We start from the raw sequence: 21267 nt of genomic DNA, 5'->3' as shown, positions 1-21267 counted from the left end.
CAAATAGACATTTTGTGTGACCAATGTTTTAAGTGACTACTGTTTTTGTCCCAGTACAAATGTTAACCATTCATACCAAATACAATTCACCAGGGCATCTCTTCACACATAAATCAAAAATAATGTTTAAGATATAAAATCCTCATCTATAAATGGATTGAAGAAATGAAAGATTTTGTTTGATAACCTCACCGCACATTAACCTATGTTAATAAACAGATGTTTACAGAAGAGTAAAAATGTTTGGAACAAAACAGACAAAAGTTAACATGTACAGTGAGTGTCTAAAATAGCAAAACAGAAAAGACAATGGATTTAGGCCATGACCAGGCCTCGTCTGGCACCCAGCATATTCTCTTTCTTCTGTTTTCGGTCTACTGTGTGCTTGACACGTCGCTCCTCTCTGAAGGTTAAAAAAGGCAAAGCATATTCAATGAGATAAAGTTATTTCAGTCTATGAGACAGATCAAATTTAAATGCACGCTACAGTTTAAAGTGGGGTCGGTACAATTTTTTTTAAAGTTCTTGAAGTCTCATGTTCTCCAAATGCAATATAAAAACAGCAATGCTATGAAATATTATTACCATTTAAAAACTATTTTCTATTATATTTTAAAATGTAATTTAATCCTGTGATGGCAAAGCTGAATTTGCACATGATCCTTTAGAAATCATGGTAATATGCTGAGTTGGTGCTCAAGAACCATTTCTTATTACTATCAGTGTTGAAAACAGTTTTGCTGTTTTATGTTTTCATGGAAACATTTTTTATGGAATTTTTATATATATAAAATGTTGGAATTAACAGCATATAAAAATATAAAAACAGAAAGAAACATAACTGTCTTTACTGTCACTTTTGATCGATTTAATGCATCCTTGCTAAATAAAAAAAAAATCTTACAGTAAACAGTATTGCATCTCTCAATGCATAACCAAAATAAGCATCTAACCTGGTTTGAACTTGGTGCTGTTTATAGTTTTTCTGGTGTGAAGGAACAGTCTGAGATTTATTAAGTTCTGTGTTCTCCTGTGCAGCTCCGAAAACCTTCAGTTTTCCTGCAGAAATTAAAGATGACAATGAATAGCAAGCAGATACAAGATTAAATCCAAGAAAGGAGTGCCTGACACATTAGTCCCAGGCATTACATTATATATTTGTCTGAGTGTGGACAAACCTTTGTGTGGTTTGTAGCTGAGTGGACGAGAGAGACTGGCCTTCAGATCAAATTTATTCTTGTTGGTGGTACCAGGTGTGACTGACATGCTGTTGTTCCCATTAAAAACAAACGGAGTAACTCCTGCAAAAACCAACAACAAATGAAACCAATACTTCATAAAATCACAGTTACCGGTATACAAATTAACGCAACACAATGGCATTACCCATACCAGGCGTTTTATTGATGGTGTTGACACTTTTATTAAGTTCAGGTTTGGTATGAACATCAGATTTTCTCCCCGGAGTGGAGGTGAGAGGGACAAGAGGAGACATACGAGCTGGAGTCTTTACCAGAGAACGCTTGTATTCATTATCCTGAGTGGCCTTTGAGAACCTAGAGACAGAAACGCAGCAGTTAGGTGAAAAGTCACTTTGTCAATGCTTTGCTTTAGCACCTATATTTAACTTGATATCAATACTAAAATCATTATAAATGTAAGTGGATTAAAGCATACTGATGTATTTACCTGACATTGATTTTATTGGTGGTGAGGACGGTTGGCCTGAAGGTGGCGCTGTCCTTCAATGCAGACTTGCTGGCAGTCTGCTGAGTGAGTCTGCGTCTTTCTGGCACCGGTTTCTTCTCCTGCACTCCAGGACTGAAGAGAGATGCTCGGCTAGAAGGCGCCTTCTAATGGGAGACAATACCAAAGCTTGCTTGTGATTCAGGTCAACCTCTTCCAGAAATAACAAACTTGTTTGACTCAGACACAATAGAACTGTCATTCAACAAGATGTGAGATTTCTTTCCATTGTTTTAGAAAAGATATATGAAGACCTCCGATGCAAAGTCTCTAAAAGCCACCTCTGCCAAAAATGAGATAATAATATTGAGTGAATGCTAATAGTATACGTTCATCAAATACTTTCTCAAACTCACTAAATCCCAGTCTCAGCCCATTCAGAAATGCCGGTACTTGGGTAGAAACCTATACATAGGAACCTGATAAAAATGTTAACATTAAACACAATTTTTAGATGGACTTCGAGGCATTTGCATCTGAAGTCTTCATATGTCAATTTAATCTAAAAATATTTGACACAAATTTATGATCAGGATGTGTGCGAATTCAAAAAGTGAATCCTGACAGCGGACAGGAGTTGTTCGGTGACTTACAGCTTGAGCCTTTGTCTCAACCGATTTCTTCAGCGTTTTTTCTGACAGTGTCTAAAATTACAAAAATAAATATATAAACCACTAATAAATAAAACCCTTGGAACTCAAAATAAAGTGTGAACTCAAAAATGCTCAAACTAGTGTTTTTTTTTTTTACTATTATAGTTTAATTCATATTTTGAATTAGCGTATTTTAATGTTTATGTTTAGCTTTATGTGTTTTTATTTATTTTATTATTACATTTTCATTTAATTTCAGTTTTCATCTAATATTTCTATTTTATTTTAGCTTTATTTCAATTAACAAAAAAAAGGTAATTGTTACCTTCAGCTCCTTGACTGAATTCCTGATCACCTCCATTTGTTTGTTCTTCCTTTGCACATAAGAATCGATGGACTCCAACTTTTTGAAATGAGCCTCATGGAGTTTTTTGAAATCTGGGAAATGGAGATTTGCAAATACATTACTGAAGGGCAGAGCTCAGAATATTTGGTTACAAATCTTAAATGAGCTCAGACGCAACAGTCATCTAAACAAGAAACTATCATTTGAATATTACAGGAACTGGAAAATATATTTTATTTTCACATATATAGTTGGAAGGATCATATTACTAGGAGTTGTCGGCCGCAGCGTAGGTTTCCTCTTCATCAGACCTTCATGACGGGGGATTTTACCCACGGTTCTTCTCCCCACACCTGCAAGATATACATTTTAAAAGTCATCACCGCATACATACACTGTACAAACACAAACTAATAAATAACCTCCTCAACTCCCTTATCTATTAGACTGTAATTAAAAGGATGATTGATAATATCTACTCTCCACGAGTAACTTGAAATTGAGTATAATTCTTCAAGCTTCACCTTTCACACTTGGCTCTGTAGAAGCATCTTCAGAGTCTGGATTGGTTTCCCCAGATTCTAGAGCTTTCTCCACAGTATCCTCTTTAGTAGAGATTTCAGGTGGAATCAGAGTCTGTGTGTTCTTGGCTGAGGACACCTTCCTTCTCTTGGAGCCCCTTCGGCTCTCCTCTTGTGCCGGCTTTTCCTCAGTCTAAATATTACATATTAAAAAACAATTAATTACAAAATTACATAACGTTTATAAATTAGAATAAAATATCTGTTTTGTACGTATTTGCTCGTGTATACCAACCTGAGCAGTGACAGGTGGGGAATCACTGAGCTTTCTCTTGGCAGTGCGTCCTTTTCCTCGGCGCTCGGTCACAAACGTTGCCGTGTGCGCGCTTTGCGCGTCAACGGGCGGGACAGCATCGTCGTGCGCGTCGGCTACATCATTCCCCTGCAAACAATGCAGTGCTGCTTCTGTTATTACAAATCTTCACATTTCGAACAGATTATGGGTAACAGTAAACAAAGATATTACTCACATTTTCCGATGTATGCTCTTGTTGTTTTGAAAAGTGCTCTTTTAAAGCTTTCAATAGTTTTTCAGCCTAAAAGCAATTAAAACCAAGCATTTAGAAAATAGAAAACATACAGCCACAAAGTAAGAGTTAAAATCCAATATATATATATACATATATGTATATGTGTGTGTGAATATAATGCAGATCATTTAGTAGCCTACACATGGGTTGGCAGCATGCAAACAGCACTGCATCACTTATAAGTTAGCCTTCTTAGTAAACGCGATTTACCTTCATATTCGCTTTCATTCCAACTTCTTTAGCGAGGCGCTGCAATTCCGCATATTTAAGAGAGTCCAAATCCATATTGTGGATAATCTTAATGCCAAAATGCAGAAATATAACGTAATGTTGACCCTCTCACTGGTATACACAGATCGTTTTGTTTAGGTGTGATTAGCCGTTTGAAAAATGAAATAACCGTGTTTCAAAAACAGCCCTTTCCGTTACATGATTGGTTGAGAAGCCCATGACGACGCTGCACTACACCCAATAAGAAGTGGCGTTTATGTCTCGTTGGTTTTGATTGGCTGAAAGGCTTAGGCAAAAGCGGGGTTTGATTGAGTGGTTTTGGGCGCCACCTAGAGTTCAAGCCAATAAATTAATTAACGTGGTTGCGTCTTTTGAACTTGTGTGAGCAGAACAAGGACAAAAGTAGCTACTAGCTAACGATGTCGAACAGCACTCGAAGTTTGCTTGAAGGCTCTTATGATATCGGTCCATGTGACTCGACACAGACTAACGTTAGCTCAATTGCAGATCAGCTAAGAGCAGTGACGGACACAGGAATGTGTATGGTAGATTATAGGAATTGCAGTGTTCTCCAATGCATGACATGCAACACAGTGCTTGGAGACTCTCTCGGCATCTGCGGGGAAGTCCAGAGCCTCCAAAGTATCATTTGTTTGAGTAAGTTGTAATTTACCTAATTTTAAAAGCATGCAGACCAAAAAACGGTGCAGATATAGATTCAGTCATGAAAAGGTTTGCAAAATACACCAAACACGTGGGTGGGTGTGTTGTAATAATCTCTGCAAAGACATTTTAATTTTTCCCTTTGCAGATGTTACTGAGGATGTGAGGGTGAATAAAAAGCTGGATATGAGTTTGAAGGGTAAACTGGCTTCCTCGTGAGTATTGCTTTCTATTGATCTCAGCCGCTTCAGCTCACGTCCAGCATGTGTTTTGGATGTCCCATTGTGATTTCTCTCACTGTAGCACCTACCAGGTCCTTAACTGTGCTGGTTGCCATGGTACTGTTGGCCTGGTTCTTCACTCCACCCCAGAGCACCTGTCTGCTTTACGAAATCTCTTCCTTTTACGAAAAGAGCTCATCAACTGGTGGGAGTAGTTTATAATAATAATAATGTGCACACTAACAGAACTGCCTTAATATAAATCATAGGATTCAATGTTAGATTTTTTTAATGGTTATATATATATTTATTATGACAGCCATATATTTTATTTTAACAAATGTTTTTATTTTTAGTTACATGCTAAGAAGTGGCACATGTGTTAAAGCCTCCAAAATCAACTTCAAACACAGACTCATGGACAAAAATATTAACGAGGTTTGTATTTATATACTCATGCATTCACTGCTTATTGTACAGAAGGACAGCAACATTATATTCTATTAAATTATATTTTAGGCTGCTTTAACAGCTGCTCAGCTTAGTTGGATTGAACATTGTGGATTTTCTTTCTCCTTTTTCTAGCTGAAGCAGCATTTAGAAGCTCAACTGAAGCAGGTGAAGATTCTGGAGGGAATGATGGAAAAATTGTCCACACACAATGTAAACTAAAGAAATGGCAGGTGTGGAATATGTACAGCTTTCTTGTTGTAACAGTGTTGTAATAAAGTATTTATATATTTGTATGATGTATTGAATAGGAGTTTGGTTCTTTAAAAATGCTTAAAATGTGTGAAATATTAACTAGCTTGGTTACTATGTTCCATTTCTTTATTTACATTGTTCAGAAATATATTATAAATAAATAAAAATTGTAATATTGCAGGAAAAATGTCTGTGATCTCTTACACTACCGAAAAATATAACACTGAAGAAAGGAAACACATTTTATGATTGGCACCATGCTGCTTTTTATTGCTAAAATGTAATATTTTGTACAAAATCATGCGGAGTGCATAGATCAGACTAAGTATAGAGTTCCACATTCAGAGGCAAAATCGGCAACACAAATCTGGGGCCCGCTCTTCGTACGCCGCTAACTCAGCTGGATTTGATTTTTGGCGATTTGGCATGATCTTGGATTGTTTCGTTCTTCGACGCTCATCCTGGACTTGCTGTCATAGCAACAGGTGCGCAAGCTTAAACCTGCTCGGGAGCAGGCTTATTTCATGTTAACAGGATTAGACTGCGGCTTCATAAGCGGAGGTGATACGGGAAGTCCGATACGGGAAGTTTGCGATAGTGCACTCTGAGATATATACGTTTTATATATGACATTTTTTCTTTCTGAGATATATATTTTTTATTTATGAGATATATATTTTTTATATATATCTCATATATATCTTTTTTATATAGCCTATATATTTTTTTCTCGTGACTCGTGAGATTGTCGTTTACATTATTAATTTGTTGGAAACGCACATTTATTTTCGACTTGTCGGAGTCGGGCTTTAACTACAGCACAAACTGTTTGCATTGCCCTAAGATTATTTGCAAGTGGCTCTTTCCTTTACACTATTGGAGATGCGGAGAACTTGATGGAAAGTGCTGTCTGTCGTGTCATTCGGAGTTTACCTGGCGCTTTTAGGTTTAAAAAACAGTTTTTTGTGTGGCATTTTTTTTCAGTTTTTAATGCAGATCATGCAATCATGACCATGCCGATTACAGTATGTCTCTCAGGCTTCACTAACGTGATTGGTACCATAGACTAGGCTAGACCATAGACTGCCATCAAGGCCTCAATGAAGGGGATTATGTGAACAGAAAGGGGGTTCACAATGTAAATGTGCAGCCCAGTTACTATTGTGATTATTAATATTACAGATAATAGTAATATTATATCAAAAAAAAAAAAAAGGCAGTTGACTAAAATCTTCCATATCACAAATGTGAAAGCAAAATGGCCAGGATCTGTGCATGACTTAAAGGACATCTTGCAGGTTAGAGCATAGATATCATATAAAGGCTAGATGTCTCGTCCGCGCTGCTGGCCAATGGAGGTCAACGTCCGCACACGGCGGCCATCTTGCCACAGGGTGCTCGCTCGCTCACTCGTAACATGGTGCATGTACTTTTAAATAACCATAACTTGCTCAATTTTCTACCGATTTTCAAACGGTTTGGTTTGTTATAAACGTCAGAGATGTAGCTATGATACTGCATACATATGAATAATTATACAAATGGACTTCCATATGAAAGAATTATAGCCACGTTAATGACGTTTGTAAGAAACCAAACCGTTTGTAAATCCGTCAAGACTTCAGCGAGATAAGAGGATTTGTGTGCGTGCTGATCACTCACCTTAATTCACAGAGCCCTGTGGTAAGATGGCCGCCGGTGATGCCGGAAGTGACTCCGCCTTAAGACATCTAGCCTTTATGATATCTATGGGTTAGAGTACCCAGTAAACCAATGTATACAAAAATAACTTAGGAACAAGATCAAATTACACATCCAAGATGATATCATCGTGCTAATCATGATCTAGCTAATAAGGTTACCAGCTCTATAGAGCTGGTAAGTCCCGCCCCTTCCGCTAACCTCACTGGACCTCTAGGTTGAAAAATCGTCAATGCAAATGAATGGGAGAAAATAATTATTTTCTGGTCCCGTTTGAATTGTGCCATGAATGTGAACATATGTTGTCTGTGAATTTTTTATATAATCTTTCGTGTGAAGAATGCTACAATTTAGCGGGTAGAAGTTTGATACGGTTAGACTTTGTGTGAGAGCACTTTGTGGACTACAACTCTTCGCTGCTTTCGACGCGTTTGAAACGTCACCACCACTCGCACACGGACACTAGCTCACGGATCCCGCTAAACATAGCTGTGTCTTTGGTGCACTTCACCGCCTTATTTTAGGGAAAGGACAAAATCGTTGAGGTTGGCGAAAACCACGGGTAAGTCAACTTTATGGGGTGACGTCACATAGGCGACATGTAGTCTTTCTAGTTATGTCTTTTCCACAACTGCTAGCCGAAGAATCATACCATATACTGTCAAACTCGTAACATGAAAAATTATATAAAAAATTCACAGACAACATATGTTCACATTCATGACACAATTCAAACGGGACCAGAAAATAATTATTTTCTCCCATTCACTTGCATTGACGATTTTTCAACCTAGAGGTCCACTTGGGGTTTTACGGATGGGCGGGACTTACCAGCTCTATTGGCTGCTCAGCGTGGTCAAAGAGCGCGCTCAGTTTTTCTCCTCAGCAGAGCAAGAACTAATAGTCTAAGTTTATTCGGAATTTTAATGTTTAATCAAAACGCCAGGGAACACCTCAAAGTCTACAAAAGCCAGGAGAGAGGGCTGGCAAAAAGTAGCAGACAATTAAATCCGTTAGAAGTGGCCATGTTAGATGTTTTTATCACTTATTAGCCTATATTTTTGTATTTTAATAATTGCATAATTACTTTGTTCATTGTAATGTCAGAGTCACCAAACATGGGAACAAATAAAAGTGAAGTACAAAATTATTCTACATAATGGTAATTTTTAGTTATATTATAGTCTCTTTTATAAAAGGCACTGTTAAATAAATGGTTGTCTGTTTATAAAATCAACCAAGATAAAGGCTGAGATTTCTTGAAAGAAAAGATCTAGCCTACACTGTAAAATAATTTTTGCTGCATTAAATTAAGGCCGTATAGTCATTTCAACTGTTAAATCTTGAGTAATGATGAATTGCTTTGACTTGTGAAAGTGAAAACTGATAAACTTATGTTAATGTAAATATTTTGCCATGAGTTATTGATCACATTTTTCTCGAGTGTAGTGCATTGTAATGACATTGCGTTTTACCAAACAGTTTGTGCTGTATTTAAAGCCCGACTTCGACAAGTCGAAAATAAATGTGCGTTTCCAACAAATTAATAATGTAAACTCCCGAGCAGGTTTAAGCTTACAGACCTGTTGCTATGACAGCAAGTCCAGGATGAGCTTCGAAGAACCAAACAATCCAAGATCATGCCAAATCGTCAACAATCAAATCCAGCTAACTGAGTTAGCGACGTACGAAGAACGGGCCCCAGAACACTGCTCATATTGCTGACAATTAAAATAAGCTGTAAATAAGCATACAGCTTATGTGCGTTCCACAATGGTTTGTATGTAAACATGCAAATTCAATAGAAGGGCATAGGCCCTGCATATATATATATATTATAGGGCCTAGTTCTTTATATTAATATTTGTCACACCCTCAGTGCTACCTTCACATATTTATTTGGTGTCCGTGAAAAATGGGGCTGTTTTTTTCTATGAAATGTATATAGTTCCGTATGAGTGATGGGATGTTCTGGATAAAACACTTACCAATATCACAAATATGCTACAGATTTCTATTTCACAAACACCACTAAACTAGCCTGGTTAAAACCAGACCATTCTCAGTAGTAACTGAGTTATGGTCTGGCAAAGCTCCTTTAATAACTCATTTCCAAAGGGGCGTCACCAACGGACGTCGCCCAAATGCCTCTGGGCGCAATTGGATAAACCTAAAACTCCTAAAACCAATCAGAGATCGTCATGTGTAAAGCCATATGCTGCGTCCCAATTCGCCTGTTACACTACGCCATATGTACTCTTTTTGTGAAGAAAATGTATTTACTTTTGAATGTGTAGCAAAAAAGTAGGCAACTTTGGGACATACTACGTCATCTTTATCGGACGGATCTGTCGCGTGCATCCTGTCACGTAAACTGCCCTGTCAATCATCTTATCACAGTTAAAATCCTCTATTAAATCTAATTTAATTTCCTACTGTTTCGGAGAGAAATGTAGTAGCACGTTCATCTGCCAGTGGGTCTTTCATGGAGACTGTCCTCATGTGTTAGCAATTTGAATATAATAATGCATTTAAAAGTTGGTGCGCTTCACCAACGGACGTCGGAGTGGACGTCGCTCAAATGCCTCTGGGCGCAATTGGATAGGGTAGACCTAAAACCAATCAGAGCGATCGTCATGTGTAAAGCCTGCCTCAACGTTTCTGATTGGTGCCTTGATTTCTCGGCATGGGGAAATGGACTTGAATGAGCTCTTTGCCAGACTACTTGCAGAGCAAATCTCTAAATTTGCCGGAAGTTGTCTGGGTTTTCCCAGGCTACCACTAAACTGTTCTGACACTATAATCCATGCATGAACTGATTATTGCTTCTAAATCATGAACTTAAAGGTGGTATCAGTGATTTCAGGCCCAATTTTTTTTAATCACATTCATCTAATCTTTCCTAACGATCCGCTAGCTGCCCGCCCCATAAGCATGCCGTCAAAAAAACGGGTCTCTGTAGGCAGCCTAGGCTCTGAGATCTGCACACAAAAACAATTGGTTTCACCAACCACTCAAAACCAAAACAAATAGTGTTCCAACCAATCACCGACAGGGGGAGGGTGTTGTGAGGTTTTGTGCTCATGCATGGCTGCACGCGAAGTCGGAGCTGAAGAAGAAGCTGGCTCAAAACCTCACAACACCCTCCCCCTGTCGGTGATTGGTTGGAACACTATTTGTTTTGGTTTTGAGTGGTTGGTGAAACCAATTGTTTTTGTGTGCAGATCTCAGAGCCTAGGCTGCCTACAGAGACGGCATGCTTATGGGGCGGGCAGCTAGCCGATCGTTAGGAAAGATTAGATGAATGTGATCATTTTTTGGGGGGCCTGAAATCACTGATACCACCTTTAATACACATCATGACTTGCATATCTTCGAGTATATTTAAAAATATAGTTTGCATTCCAGTCATTGAGGTATTTATCTACATTCATAGGCGTCGATTTCGGTGGGGACGGTGGGTACGCGTACCCAGATTTCGTCATGAGTCATTTTGTACCCACCACTTTTTTGGTATTAAGTGTTACATATTATTACTCATGTACATATTATTATGCATATTATTGCTCATCATAACCACTTAAAACTGTCAAAAAATCTAACCAGAAATTTGGTGATCAGTGATCATCGTTTACATTAAACCGTTAAGCTTTTTCCTACAAGCCTCAATGAAGCAGGAACACTTAAATGTCAGATAACGTCCGTTATAATTGGACTTTGGGTTAGATGGTTATGAGGAGCAATATGAGAGAGAAAATTTGGTGATCGTTGTTTGGGTACATTAAACCACGTAAAGCTTTTTCACGTTAAGGACTTATATAAAGCCCATGAGAACCGTGGGGAGTCAACCCACAGCTGCTCCGCTGCCCTTCTGAAATGTGAAGCAGAAATGCTTAATGTCAGATAACGTCCATAATAATTTGACTTTCGGTTCAATTTTTTGACCGTTTTCAGTGGTTATGAGGAGCAATATGAGGGAGAAATTTGGTAATCTTTGTTTAGGTAAATTAAACCACGTCATGTCATTGTCAACATGGTACTTATGAAGCAGAATAGTGGGTCATATGTCTAATGCTTTTAAGGCTTTCTTCTTCATAAAACGAGTCGGACATCACATTTTTGTATACATTTTTATTTACTTACATTAGTAAGCTACAGGACATCGTCTTTCAAAACATGACCTGCGCGAAAGAGAGAGAAAAAAAATGCATCATTGTACCCAGCACTTCTGAAAATGCACTTCCGAATGCGTCTCTGTCCCCAGCACATTTCAAACCAAACTGACAACCCATGTCTACATTACAATGCTTTGATAATTGCTTTATGCCACTTAATATTCTACATGTTACTTTAAAATCAAGAGTTTCTGCTACTAGGAATAATCTACCCACAGCTCTAGTCTGAGACAATAATACCTGATGGAAAATGCAATATTAGAGGTATGAATACAAACACAGTTCTAGGTTACCCTTTCTAATCAGGAAGAGAGTACTGTATTCTCCCTTGTGTCTGATTATTACAGACCACAAAATAAAACACTTTCAAGATGTACCATTTTAGTAAAAGTCTTTGTTTCCATAATAAGGACTTATCTTCAGACGAGCCTGGACATGTACTGGCTTAAACACGTCTGGCACTGCAGGATTTGAATCCCTGGCGGCGTAGTGTGTTACTGATGGTAGCCTTTGTTACTTTGGTCCCAGCTCTCTGCATGATTTGAATCCCTGGCGGCGTAGTGTGTTACTGATGGTAGCCTTTGTTACTTTGGTCCCAGCTCTCTGCAGGTCATACACTAGGTCCCCCCGTGTGATTCTGGGATTTTTGATCACCGTTCTTATGATCATTTTGACCCCACAGGATGAGATCTTGCGTGGAGCCCCAGATCGAGGGAGATTATCAGTCGTCTTGTATGTCTTCCATTTTCTAATAATTGCTGCCACAGTTGATTTCTTCACACCAAGCTGCTTACCTATTGCAGATCCAGTCTTCCCAGCCTGGTGCAGGTCTACAATTTTGTTTCTGGTGTCCTTTGACAGCTCTTTGGTCTTGGCCATAGTGGAGTTTGGAGTGTGACTGTTTGAGGTTGTGGACAGGTGTCTTTTATACTGATAACGAGTTAAAAAATGTGCCATTAATACAGGTAACGAGTGGAGGACAGAGGAGCCTCTTAAAGAAGTAGTTACAGGTCTGTGAGAGCCAGAAATCTTGCTTGTTTGTAGGTGACCAAATACTTATTTTACAGAGGAATTTACCAATTAATTCATTAAAAATCCTACAGTGTGATTTTCTGGATTTGTTTTCCTCATTTTGTCTCTCATAGTTGAAGTGTACCTATGATGAAAATTACAGGCCTCTCTCATCTTTTTAAGTGGGAGAACTTGCACAATTGGAGGCTGACTAAATACTTTTTTGCCCCACTGTATGTTTATTTTAGTGCATCAACTTAAACTTATTTCAAATATTTTCAGTAAACTGCCAAAGCAAAATTATTACATTTTCATTTAATTTCAGTTTTCATCTAATATTTCTATTTTATTTTATTTCAATTAACAAAAAAAACGTAATTGTTACCTTCAGCTCCTTGACTGACTTGACTTGACTTGACCAGGGGATTTTACCCACGGTTCGTCTCCCCACACCTGCAAGATATACATTTTAAAAGTCATCATCGCATACACTGTACAAACACAAACTAATAAATAACCTCCTCAACTCCCTTATCTATTAGATTGTAATTAAAAGGATGATTGATAATATCTACTCTCCACGAGTAACTTGAAATTGAGTATAATTCTTCAAGCTTCACCTTTCACACTTGGCTCTGTAGAAGCATCTTCAGAGTCTGGATTGGTTTCCCCAGATTCTAGAGCTTTCTCCACAGTATCCTCTTTAGTAGAGATTTCAGGTGGAATCAGAGTCTGTGTGTTCTTGGCTGAGGACACCTTCCTTCTCTTGGAGCCCCTTCGGCTCTCCTCTTGTGCCGGCTTTTCTTCAGTCTAAATATTACATATTAAAAACAATTAATTACAAAATTACATAAAGTTGTTTAAATTAGAATAAAATATCTTTTCTGTACATATGCTCGTGTATACCTGAGCAGTGACAGGTGGGGAGTCACTGAGCTTTCTCTTGGCAGTGCGTCCTTTTCCTCGGCGCTCGGTCACAAACGTTGCCGTGTGCGCGCTTTGCGCGTCAACGGGCGGGACAGCATCGTCGTGCGCGTCGGCTACATCATTCCCCTGCAAACAATGCAGTGCTGCTTCTGTTATTACAAATCTTCACATTTCGAACAGATTATGGCTAACAGTAAACAAAGATATTACTCACATTTTCCGATGTATGCTCTTGTTGTTTTGAAAAGTGCTCTTTTAAAGCTTTCAATAGTTTTTCAGCCTAAAAGCAATTAAAACCAAGCATTTAGAAAATAGAAAACATACAGTCACAAAGTAAGAGTTAAAATCCAATATACACTCATATGTATGTGTGTGTGTGTGAATATAATGCAGATCATTTAGTAGCCTACACATGGGTTGGGAGCATGCAAACAGCACTGCATCACTTATAAGTTAGTCTACTTAGTAAACGCGATTTACCTTCATATTCGCTTTCATTCCAACTTCTTTAGCGAGGCGCTGCAATTCCGCATATTTAAGCGAGTCCAAATCCATATTGTGGATAATCTTAATGCCAAATGCAGAAATATAACATAATGTTGACCATCTCACTGGTATTCACCTTATTTTCCACGACAACAAGAGTGACGCCATTCTGTTCATTTTGTCATCTTACTTCCGGCTGAGAGGGACTTCAACTTCCGGCTGAAAGGACATACGCTAGTTTCTAGACGTAATTCTATAGTTGTAACGGTAAAATACGTAAAGTATTATATGCTCAGTTAGGGGCTGCCATAACAATTGGATTAAGAGGATAGAACAATTTAACCAACGGTAGTGATGGCAAAATGAGGCTTCCTGAACCACTAAGACCTCGCATCCCATTGCTTCAGCCAACGGTTCATTACTCGAAGCTTCATTCAGCATTGCTCACTAGTGACACCTAAGCTACTGTGATAAGAAATAGCAGACAAATTAATTCATTCTGAACCAGTTTATAAAAAATATTTTTAGAAACAAAAATATTTATTTATTTCTACTCACTGTTAATGTCTGTAACCTTTCATTTGCAATAATAAAAAGACATGAGCAGACATTTGTCCATTACCTGTGCTGTGTATAATATAAAATATGTATAAATTGTTTGGATAGTGACAATATGAACAACAAAAATGACACTGTGTTGAGTGCAGTGCTTATGTTGGAGGGAGTGTAATAAAGTAAACCGCAACAGAATAGTCTGGAAGGATTACAATAGATTTTTATTTGAGAAACAGAATTATTTCAAGTGTTGTTGGGGTTTAGACGATTTCTCTTCTCGGACAAAATCTCTCCAGTCTTGGAAAAGATCCTTTCACAAAGAACAGAGGATGCAGGGGAACATAAAAATGCCAGTGCCACCTGGTGTAAATGAGGATACTGATGCTTCTGTTGAGCTCAGACAGGGGAGGATTTCCTCTTTCTTGCTGGCTCCATTTCCAGGAAAAAGGAAGAGGTCACAAGAAGCAAACAAATCCAAAAGGGCAATCCAAATCAAAAAGCAATCCAGTCCAGATCCAAAATTCCAAAGCAATCCAAATAAGCTTATCTAATTAATATAACAAGACTATAATATAGCTACTATAATTAATAATAACAATATACTAGAACTATTCTAACCTGATAATATAATAATATATTGTAATAAAGTATTTATATATTTGTATGATGTATTGAATAGGAGTTTGGTTCTTCAAAAATGCTTAAAATGTGTGAAATATTAACTAGCTTGGTTACTATTTTGCATTTATTTACATTGTTCAGAGATATATTATGCAAAATAAATAAATAAAAAATGTAATATTGCAGGAAAAATGTCTGTGATCTCTTACACTACCGAAAAATATAACACTGAAGAAAGGAAACACATTTTATGATTGGCACCATGCTGCTTTTTTATTGCTAAAATTTAATATTTTGTACAAAATCATGCGGAGTGCATAGATCAGACTAAGTATAGAGTTCCACATTCAGAGGCAAAATCGGCAACACAAATCAGGTCAGCAAAGCATATAAACTGGATTATTTGCATTGAACAAGAATAAGTTGTCAAATTTTATTTTTTATGTTTTTTACCATTTAAACTCACAATTGTTAAGGCTTTGCTAGAAACTTATTGTATCCGACTTTGCCTCTTGAATCACAGACTCGTAACAATTTCATTTTCATCATACAACATTCAGATCCAAAAAGAAAAATTTCTTAATGAATACACCTGTGAATAATTTACAGTAGAGATAAACCTTTGGGATTTCATGCATTTGAAAAAGAAAGTCACAACATTGGTCCACTCATAGATTTAGTTATCACATTTCTGCATAAATATGTTCAAGCCAAGCTCAATTATTGCATGCAGCACAAAACATTTCTTATCCACTTCTACCATGCATCAGCAAATGTTATTTTTTGCACTCTTATTAAAAATACATGTAAATTCCCAAATGGATCCTCAGTTTTGTGGATGTATTGTGGTACATTTTATTTACCCAGGATTCACTGATATAATGAATCATCAGTGTCTCAAACTACTACCCCGAACACTGCTCATATTGCTTACAATGAAAATAAGCTGTAAATAAGCATACAGCTTATGTGCGTTCCACAATGGTTTGCATGTAAACATGCAAATTCAATAGAAGGGCATAGGCCCTGCATATATATATATATTATAGGGCCTAGTTCTTTATATTAATATTTGTCACACCCTCAGTGCTACCTTCACATATTTATTTGGTGTCCGTGAAAAATGGGGCTGTTTTGTTCTATGAAATGTATATAGTTCCGTATGAGTGATGGGATGTTCTGGATAAAACACTTACCACTATCACAAATATGCTACAGATTTCTATTTCACAAACACCACTAAACTGTTCTGACACTATAATTCATGCATGAACTGATTATTGCTTCTAAATCATGAACTTAATACACATCATGGCTTGCATATCTTCGAGTATATTTAAAAATATAGTTTGCATTCCAGTCATTGAGGTATTTATCTACATTACAATGCTTTGATAATTGCTTTATGCCACTTAATATTCTACATGTTACTTTAAAATCAAGAGTTTCTGCTACTAGGAATAATCTACCCACAGCTCTAGTCTGAGACAATAATACCTGATGGAAAATGCAATATTAGAGGTATGAATACAAACACAGTTCTAGGTTACCCTTTCTAATCAGGAAGAGAGTACTGTATTCTCCCGTGTGTCTGATTATTCCAGTCCACAAAATAAAAAACTTTCAGGATGTACCATTTTAGTAAAAGTCTTTGTTTCCATAACAAGGATTTATCTTGAAACAGGTATTGAATGAAACTCTTCAACACATGTCATATCTTCTAAGCTAACAAGACTTTTTTTTTTTTTTTTTTTGCCCGTTAGAGACTTCGTTTTGATCCATCACTATTTTGGGCCCAGAACTTAATTTTTTACAGTACAAACTCACACAGTGCTTTTGAAACATATATGTATTTCAGCATGGCTAGCCGCACGCCAATACCAACCGCCATTGTTCTAATCCTCAGCATGCTACAACACATTATTATTAACTAATAGTGATTACCCATGAATAAACAACCGTGTCTGTCAATTAAAAACTAAAACAAACTAACTCTGAACAAATGAAAATGACTCACCTAGTCGCTTCTCAATCAAATCGATCCAGGTGTGGATGCTGCGTCCATGGTGGTTACTATAACTAAATCTTTGTCTGCCTAATTTTATTTTCTAAACGACTTTATTATAGCATATACTGAATGTCACTACGACTATTAAACTCAGCAAGCATCGCTACCGTACATGCATGGCCACGTTTATGCTGGCACTACAAATCCCGCCACCTTAAAGCAAGCGGATGAAACTATACATCATTTAATGGAAGACATTGGTGATTTTGTTGTTTTTGCGAACAACTTGTCACTTGTTTGTACAATATACATATTCACCTCAAAACAAGACAAAGGAAATAAACAAATATTGCACATTTCCCACACTGAGGCCTCACTATTCTTCTTACTGCGTACATAACACTTTTATTTCTACCAATCCGTATGATAGAAACTACTATACAAACGAAACAAACATTAGGTGCATTTTCTCCTTACAGATGAAGTTCATTTCCTATTTTCACAGTGCACTGTAGCTAAGGATCGAGCACAGGCTGTGTCAGATACCCAGAAACCAACTTGCTATAAACTATTTGAGATGTTACATTAAAAACATACTAAACTATTAGCAACTATTTTCGACCTTTGTGACCAGGGCCTAACATGTAACCATTCTTCTGCCTTTCTTCAGGCCTAATGAGAAGGATAACCATGAGAATGTTACTGGATGAAAGTGACGTGTTTATCTCGCCCTGCATGTTCTCCTGGAGAACATAGAGGACAGATATACAACCAGTGAACTATAAGGTCTCTAATCCTACACCTATTAATAAGACCACCAAAACTATTTAGCTACAGACAATGACTATATTTATGTAACAGTGAGAAAATGAAATTTGAATATAGTTTGATCAGAGCGCTTGCTTGTGTGGGTCTGAGCTGTGGTAACTTCTGAGGTAGTAAAATAATTATATTTCATTATGTCCTGCATCTCACCAGCACCCCACCCCCACTAGAAAGGTTTAACTGTGAAATTTATAATGCTTATGCTTGGGTCAGTGTGCCACTGTCTATCTTGGTATGTCAGTACAAGTACATAGAAAACATGAAGAATGGTTCGTGGTTTTGCTAAAGCACCAATATGAGTTCAGAGATGAGAGGAAAAAAAAAACATTTAAGAGAGCTTTCTGTCTACAGTTTGTCGTCTCATTTTCAGAGACTAAATAAATGTCCGAGCAGTGCTTTACTCGTAGGTTTGAAGCTAAGCTAAGTTATGGAAATAGTCAATTGAGAGACAGGAGCTGGGACGTGTCTAGGCACTTAGTCTGCAGAAAAAAAAATTGCTGGATGAAGCTACTTCATCTTTCTTGCAAGATTTAGTTTTTAAACGTGCATTTGTTTTACCTGCAAATCAAGTGCGCTTTTGCTCTTTCCATTTTCACTTTCTTTTAATTCAACCTGCAACTATATAAATACTCCACTGGATTTATTTATAACAAATATGACCAGACGATGGTTCTTTACTGTGGCACAATCATGTTGTTATTTAAGTTTTTTGGACACATGAAGAGTTTATGGTTCTTTCATGATTAAAAACAACTTCAGTTGTCATCTTCAAAGTGCAGAGATGATATGTTCATAGACCAGGGACAGTTGATATGCTGAACAAACACTTCCCTGAAATAACGCTGGAGGAAGGTCAACTTGTCGGGATGGAGGGCAATTTGAAGAACAAAGACAAGACGGTCTCATCTGCAACAGATCAGATAAGGCAAGGAAGTAAGCCCAACAATGACAATATCGATTACTCTATCTTTTATTTTGATGTACCGATATTGATTATTAAATCCAAAGATTGATCTTTTAGTCTATGCTGTTTTCTGTTGATGCATGAACAAAACTTTTCTAAACATTATTTATTGCAAGCCTCCAATTCAATAATCACAATATGCTTTGTGCTGTGTTACTTTTGATACGAAACAGTTTTCAAATGAATGAAATTCTTTCTTTTTTTTTAATGTGGAGTGACAGAAGATACGTTAAAGAAACCGTAACCGTAATCGCTTAATCATTGTTTCAACCACGGAAACAATGATTATGTCACATAACATTACATTTACCTCAGGAAAGGCATTTCATGTCCATAACTCGTCAGTTATCTTGAAAGAAAAGGACTAAAATGCTAAATATATGTACTATATCACATATTAATTCTTTATATTTTTACTGAACCTGTTAGTGATGTCTTATTATAACTTATAATATTATAGTAATGTACCAAATGCCAGGGTTGCTTGTGTATTTTACAGAATTAGTTGAGACTTGAAAATTGACGTACTGAACCTGATAATTCTCCAAATTAATTGAATCAAATGTAAATCAGAATTGAATCATATCAAGAGCTTTTGAAGCTGAATCAAATTAAATCTGTGTCAATACCTAATCCCAAAAAGGAAGTATCTTGTGTTATTTCTGCTGCACAAACTGACCTACCTGGTCATGAGTTCCTTTCCGGACTGTTCCTTTCTCTCCTTGTTATGACATATGAGGGCCACTGTTTTGATAAGACAAAGCAGGTTAATTAATATCTGCATTTTCCTTTAACAATGTAGCCATTAGTTCTACTGCACTTATGGAAGGAATGGAAAAAGTTGAATATTAATGCACAATCAAATAATGTGCATCTCGACTCCTGCACAATGCATGACCATCTACCTAGTGACGCAAGTGCTGGAATGCGAAACTGCAACACAAAGATTAGACAAAGCCAAGCTCTTGTAGTACAAGTCAATGCTTATCGTGCACTTACCGTCTCCGGCGATCTCGTGCTGGTATGGAAGCGAGTGAACTGGAGCGAAAAGTCATCCCTATCATACTCGTTGGTTGGAGTACAACGGGCCAGGCTCTGAAATGTTCAGTGAGCCTGGCCCCGCTGCGCTGCTGCGGCAGTGGACTGCACGCTACGCCATTTCAGTCCCGTCACCGTGTGCTGGTGCTGCTCTCACTGGCAATGCAGCGGCGGCCGCGCTCTTCCGGCGCGCACCCGTGCGCATCGGTCTCTGCGCTCTGATTGGACATCAGAGCGATCCGTCAGCCGAGCAACACCCGCCCTCTTGAACGAACACAGGAGGGATATTTTTATATAGGCTTTATTAATAAACAATGAACGACACTGTTTTGTTTAATACTTTCTTAATTAAACAATCTGCAGTGCAGTAACAATAAGTGTTTCTTTATTTCTACATGTGCCCAGTTTCTTCTGTATCTATCATTGTATGTTACAACACACATCACACAGCACACAGTGACCTCTAGTGGTTTTCTCAGGTAACAACATAATCTGATATCATTGCAAACAACCAAACGAAAGGGAGAAAAACAGAAAAATATGCCACAGGGAATCAAAAACACGATACGAAGACAAATTAACAGAAAAAAACATCGTGAATAATTCACATACTTAACTTGACTATTTAGGAAAACTTCCAAATGTTTAAAGTCTTTATGGTTTTAAGGTCTGCTGTCCTCACCAAGGCTGCATTTATTTAATCAAAAATACAGTAATACAGTAATAATGTGAAATATTATTATACAGCTACAATACCATTTTCTATTTTAATTTATTTGAGCTGAATTTTCAGCATCATTACTCCAGTCTTCAGTGTCACATGAACGATCCTTTAGAAATCATTCTATGATGATTTTCTGCTCAATAAACATTTATTATTACCAATGTTGAAAATGGTTGTGCTGCTTAAAATTTTTGTGGAAGCCATGATACATTTTTTAGGATTCTTTTATAAATAAATATTTCATTAGAACAGCATTTCTTTTTTTAGTAAATTTGTTTGTAAATATTGTAAGACAATGTAGGCTAAAAATCTTTATGACACTTTTGGACAATTTAATGCATCCTTGCTCAATAAACTTTTTAAACTCACTGACCCCCAAAAAATCTGAACAGTAGTGTTTGTTTATGGAATTTGCCATAATTATAATAAAAAATATAAAAAAAAAAAAAACATTTTATATACAAGGGAAAGAAAACAGGAGCTTATCTGAGGAGATTACATAATGGGAGATTTGTTTGACTGTTTTGCATATAAATAAATGTTTTGCATAATATACATCACTGACTAAATGAATGAATGACTGTATGAATGACTTTATGAATAATATCTAACAAAT

The 21267-nt window shown here is 37.1% G+C and overlaps 3 protein-coding genes and 1 long non-coding RNA gene across 5 annotated transcripts; 1 reads left to right on the top strand and 3 right to left on the bottom strand.

The window, feature by feature from the left end:
• Positions 1 to 24: 24 nt before the first annotated feature.
• nusap1 (nucleolar and spindle associated protein 1) lies at positions 25 to 4225 on the bottom strand. 2 transcript variants are annotated; one of them, XM_079856285.1, is made up of 12 exons: positions 4007 to 4225; positions 3737 to 3802; positions 3502 to 3648; positions 3210 to 3399; positions 2955 to 3038; positions 2665 to 2777; positions 2340 to 2390; positions 1690 to 1853; positions 1393 to 1556; positions 1179 to 1301; positions 954 to 1059; positions 25 to 403 (listed from the first exon to the last, which is right to left on the bottom strand). In XM_079856285.1, exons 1-12 carry the CDS (start codon positions 4079 to 4081, stop codon positions 316 to 318), a joined length of 1371 nt encoding a protein of 456 aa, XP_079712411.1. In that variant the 5' UTR covers positions 4082 to 4225; the 3' UTR covers positions 25 to 315. The 2 variants fall into 2 exon arrangements, with proteins under 2 accessions (XP_079712411.1, XP_079712412.1); XM_079856286.1 differs by lacking the exon at positions 2340 to 2390 and having other exon boundaries at positions 4007 to 4188.
• A 111-nt stretch (positions 4226 to 4336) lies between these two features.
• oip5 (opa interacting protein 5) lies at positions 4337 to 5798 on the top strand. The gene is made up of 5 exons (XM_079856290.1): positions 4337 to 4684; positions 4839 to 4905; positions 4994 to 5116; positions 5268 to 5349; positions 5497 to 5798. Exons 1-5 carry the CDS (start codon positions 4447 to 4449, stop codon positions 5581 to 5583), a joined length of 597 nt encoding a protein of 198 aa, XP_079712416.1. The 5' UTR covers positions 4337 to 4446; the 3' UTR covers positions 5584 to 5798.
• A 5631-nt stretch (positions 5799 to 11429) lies between these two features.
• On the bottom strand, positions 11430 to 14355 carry LOC307149743 (nucleolar and spindle-associated protein 1-like). Its single transcript, XM_079856289.1, has 6 exons — positions 13911 to 14355; positions 13645 to 13710; positions 13410 to 13556; positions 13124 to 13313; positions 12889 to 12956; positions 11430 to 12422 (listed from the first exon to the last, which is right to left on the bottom strand). Exons 1-6 carry the CDS (start codon positions 13983 to 13985, stop codon positions 12006 to 12008), a joined length of 963 nt encoding a protein of 320 aa, XP_079712415.1. The 5' UTR covers positions 13986 to 14355; the 3' UTR covers positions 11430 to 12005.
• Positions 14356 to 15334: 979 nt separating this feature from the next.
• LOC307148808 lies at positions 15335 to 20140 on the bottom strand. Its single transcript, XR_013819487.1, has 3 exons — positions 19889 to 20140; positions 19573 to 19633; positions 15335 to 18831 (listed from the first exon to the last, which is right to left on the bottom strand). It is a non-coding gene; the product is annotated as an uncharacterized lncRNA (long non-coding RNA).
• Positions 20141 to 21267: the final 1127 nt, after the last annotated feature.

This window comes from Squalius cephalus (genome assembly GCF_949319135.1).
Source record: "Squalius cephalus genome assembly, chromosome: 21".
Lineage (NCBI taxonomy): Eukaryota > Metazoa > Chordata > Actinopteri > Cypriniformes > Leuciscidae > Squalius > Squalius cephalus.
This window is presented reverse-complemented; position numbering and strand designations above follow the sequence as displayed.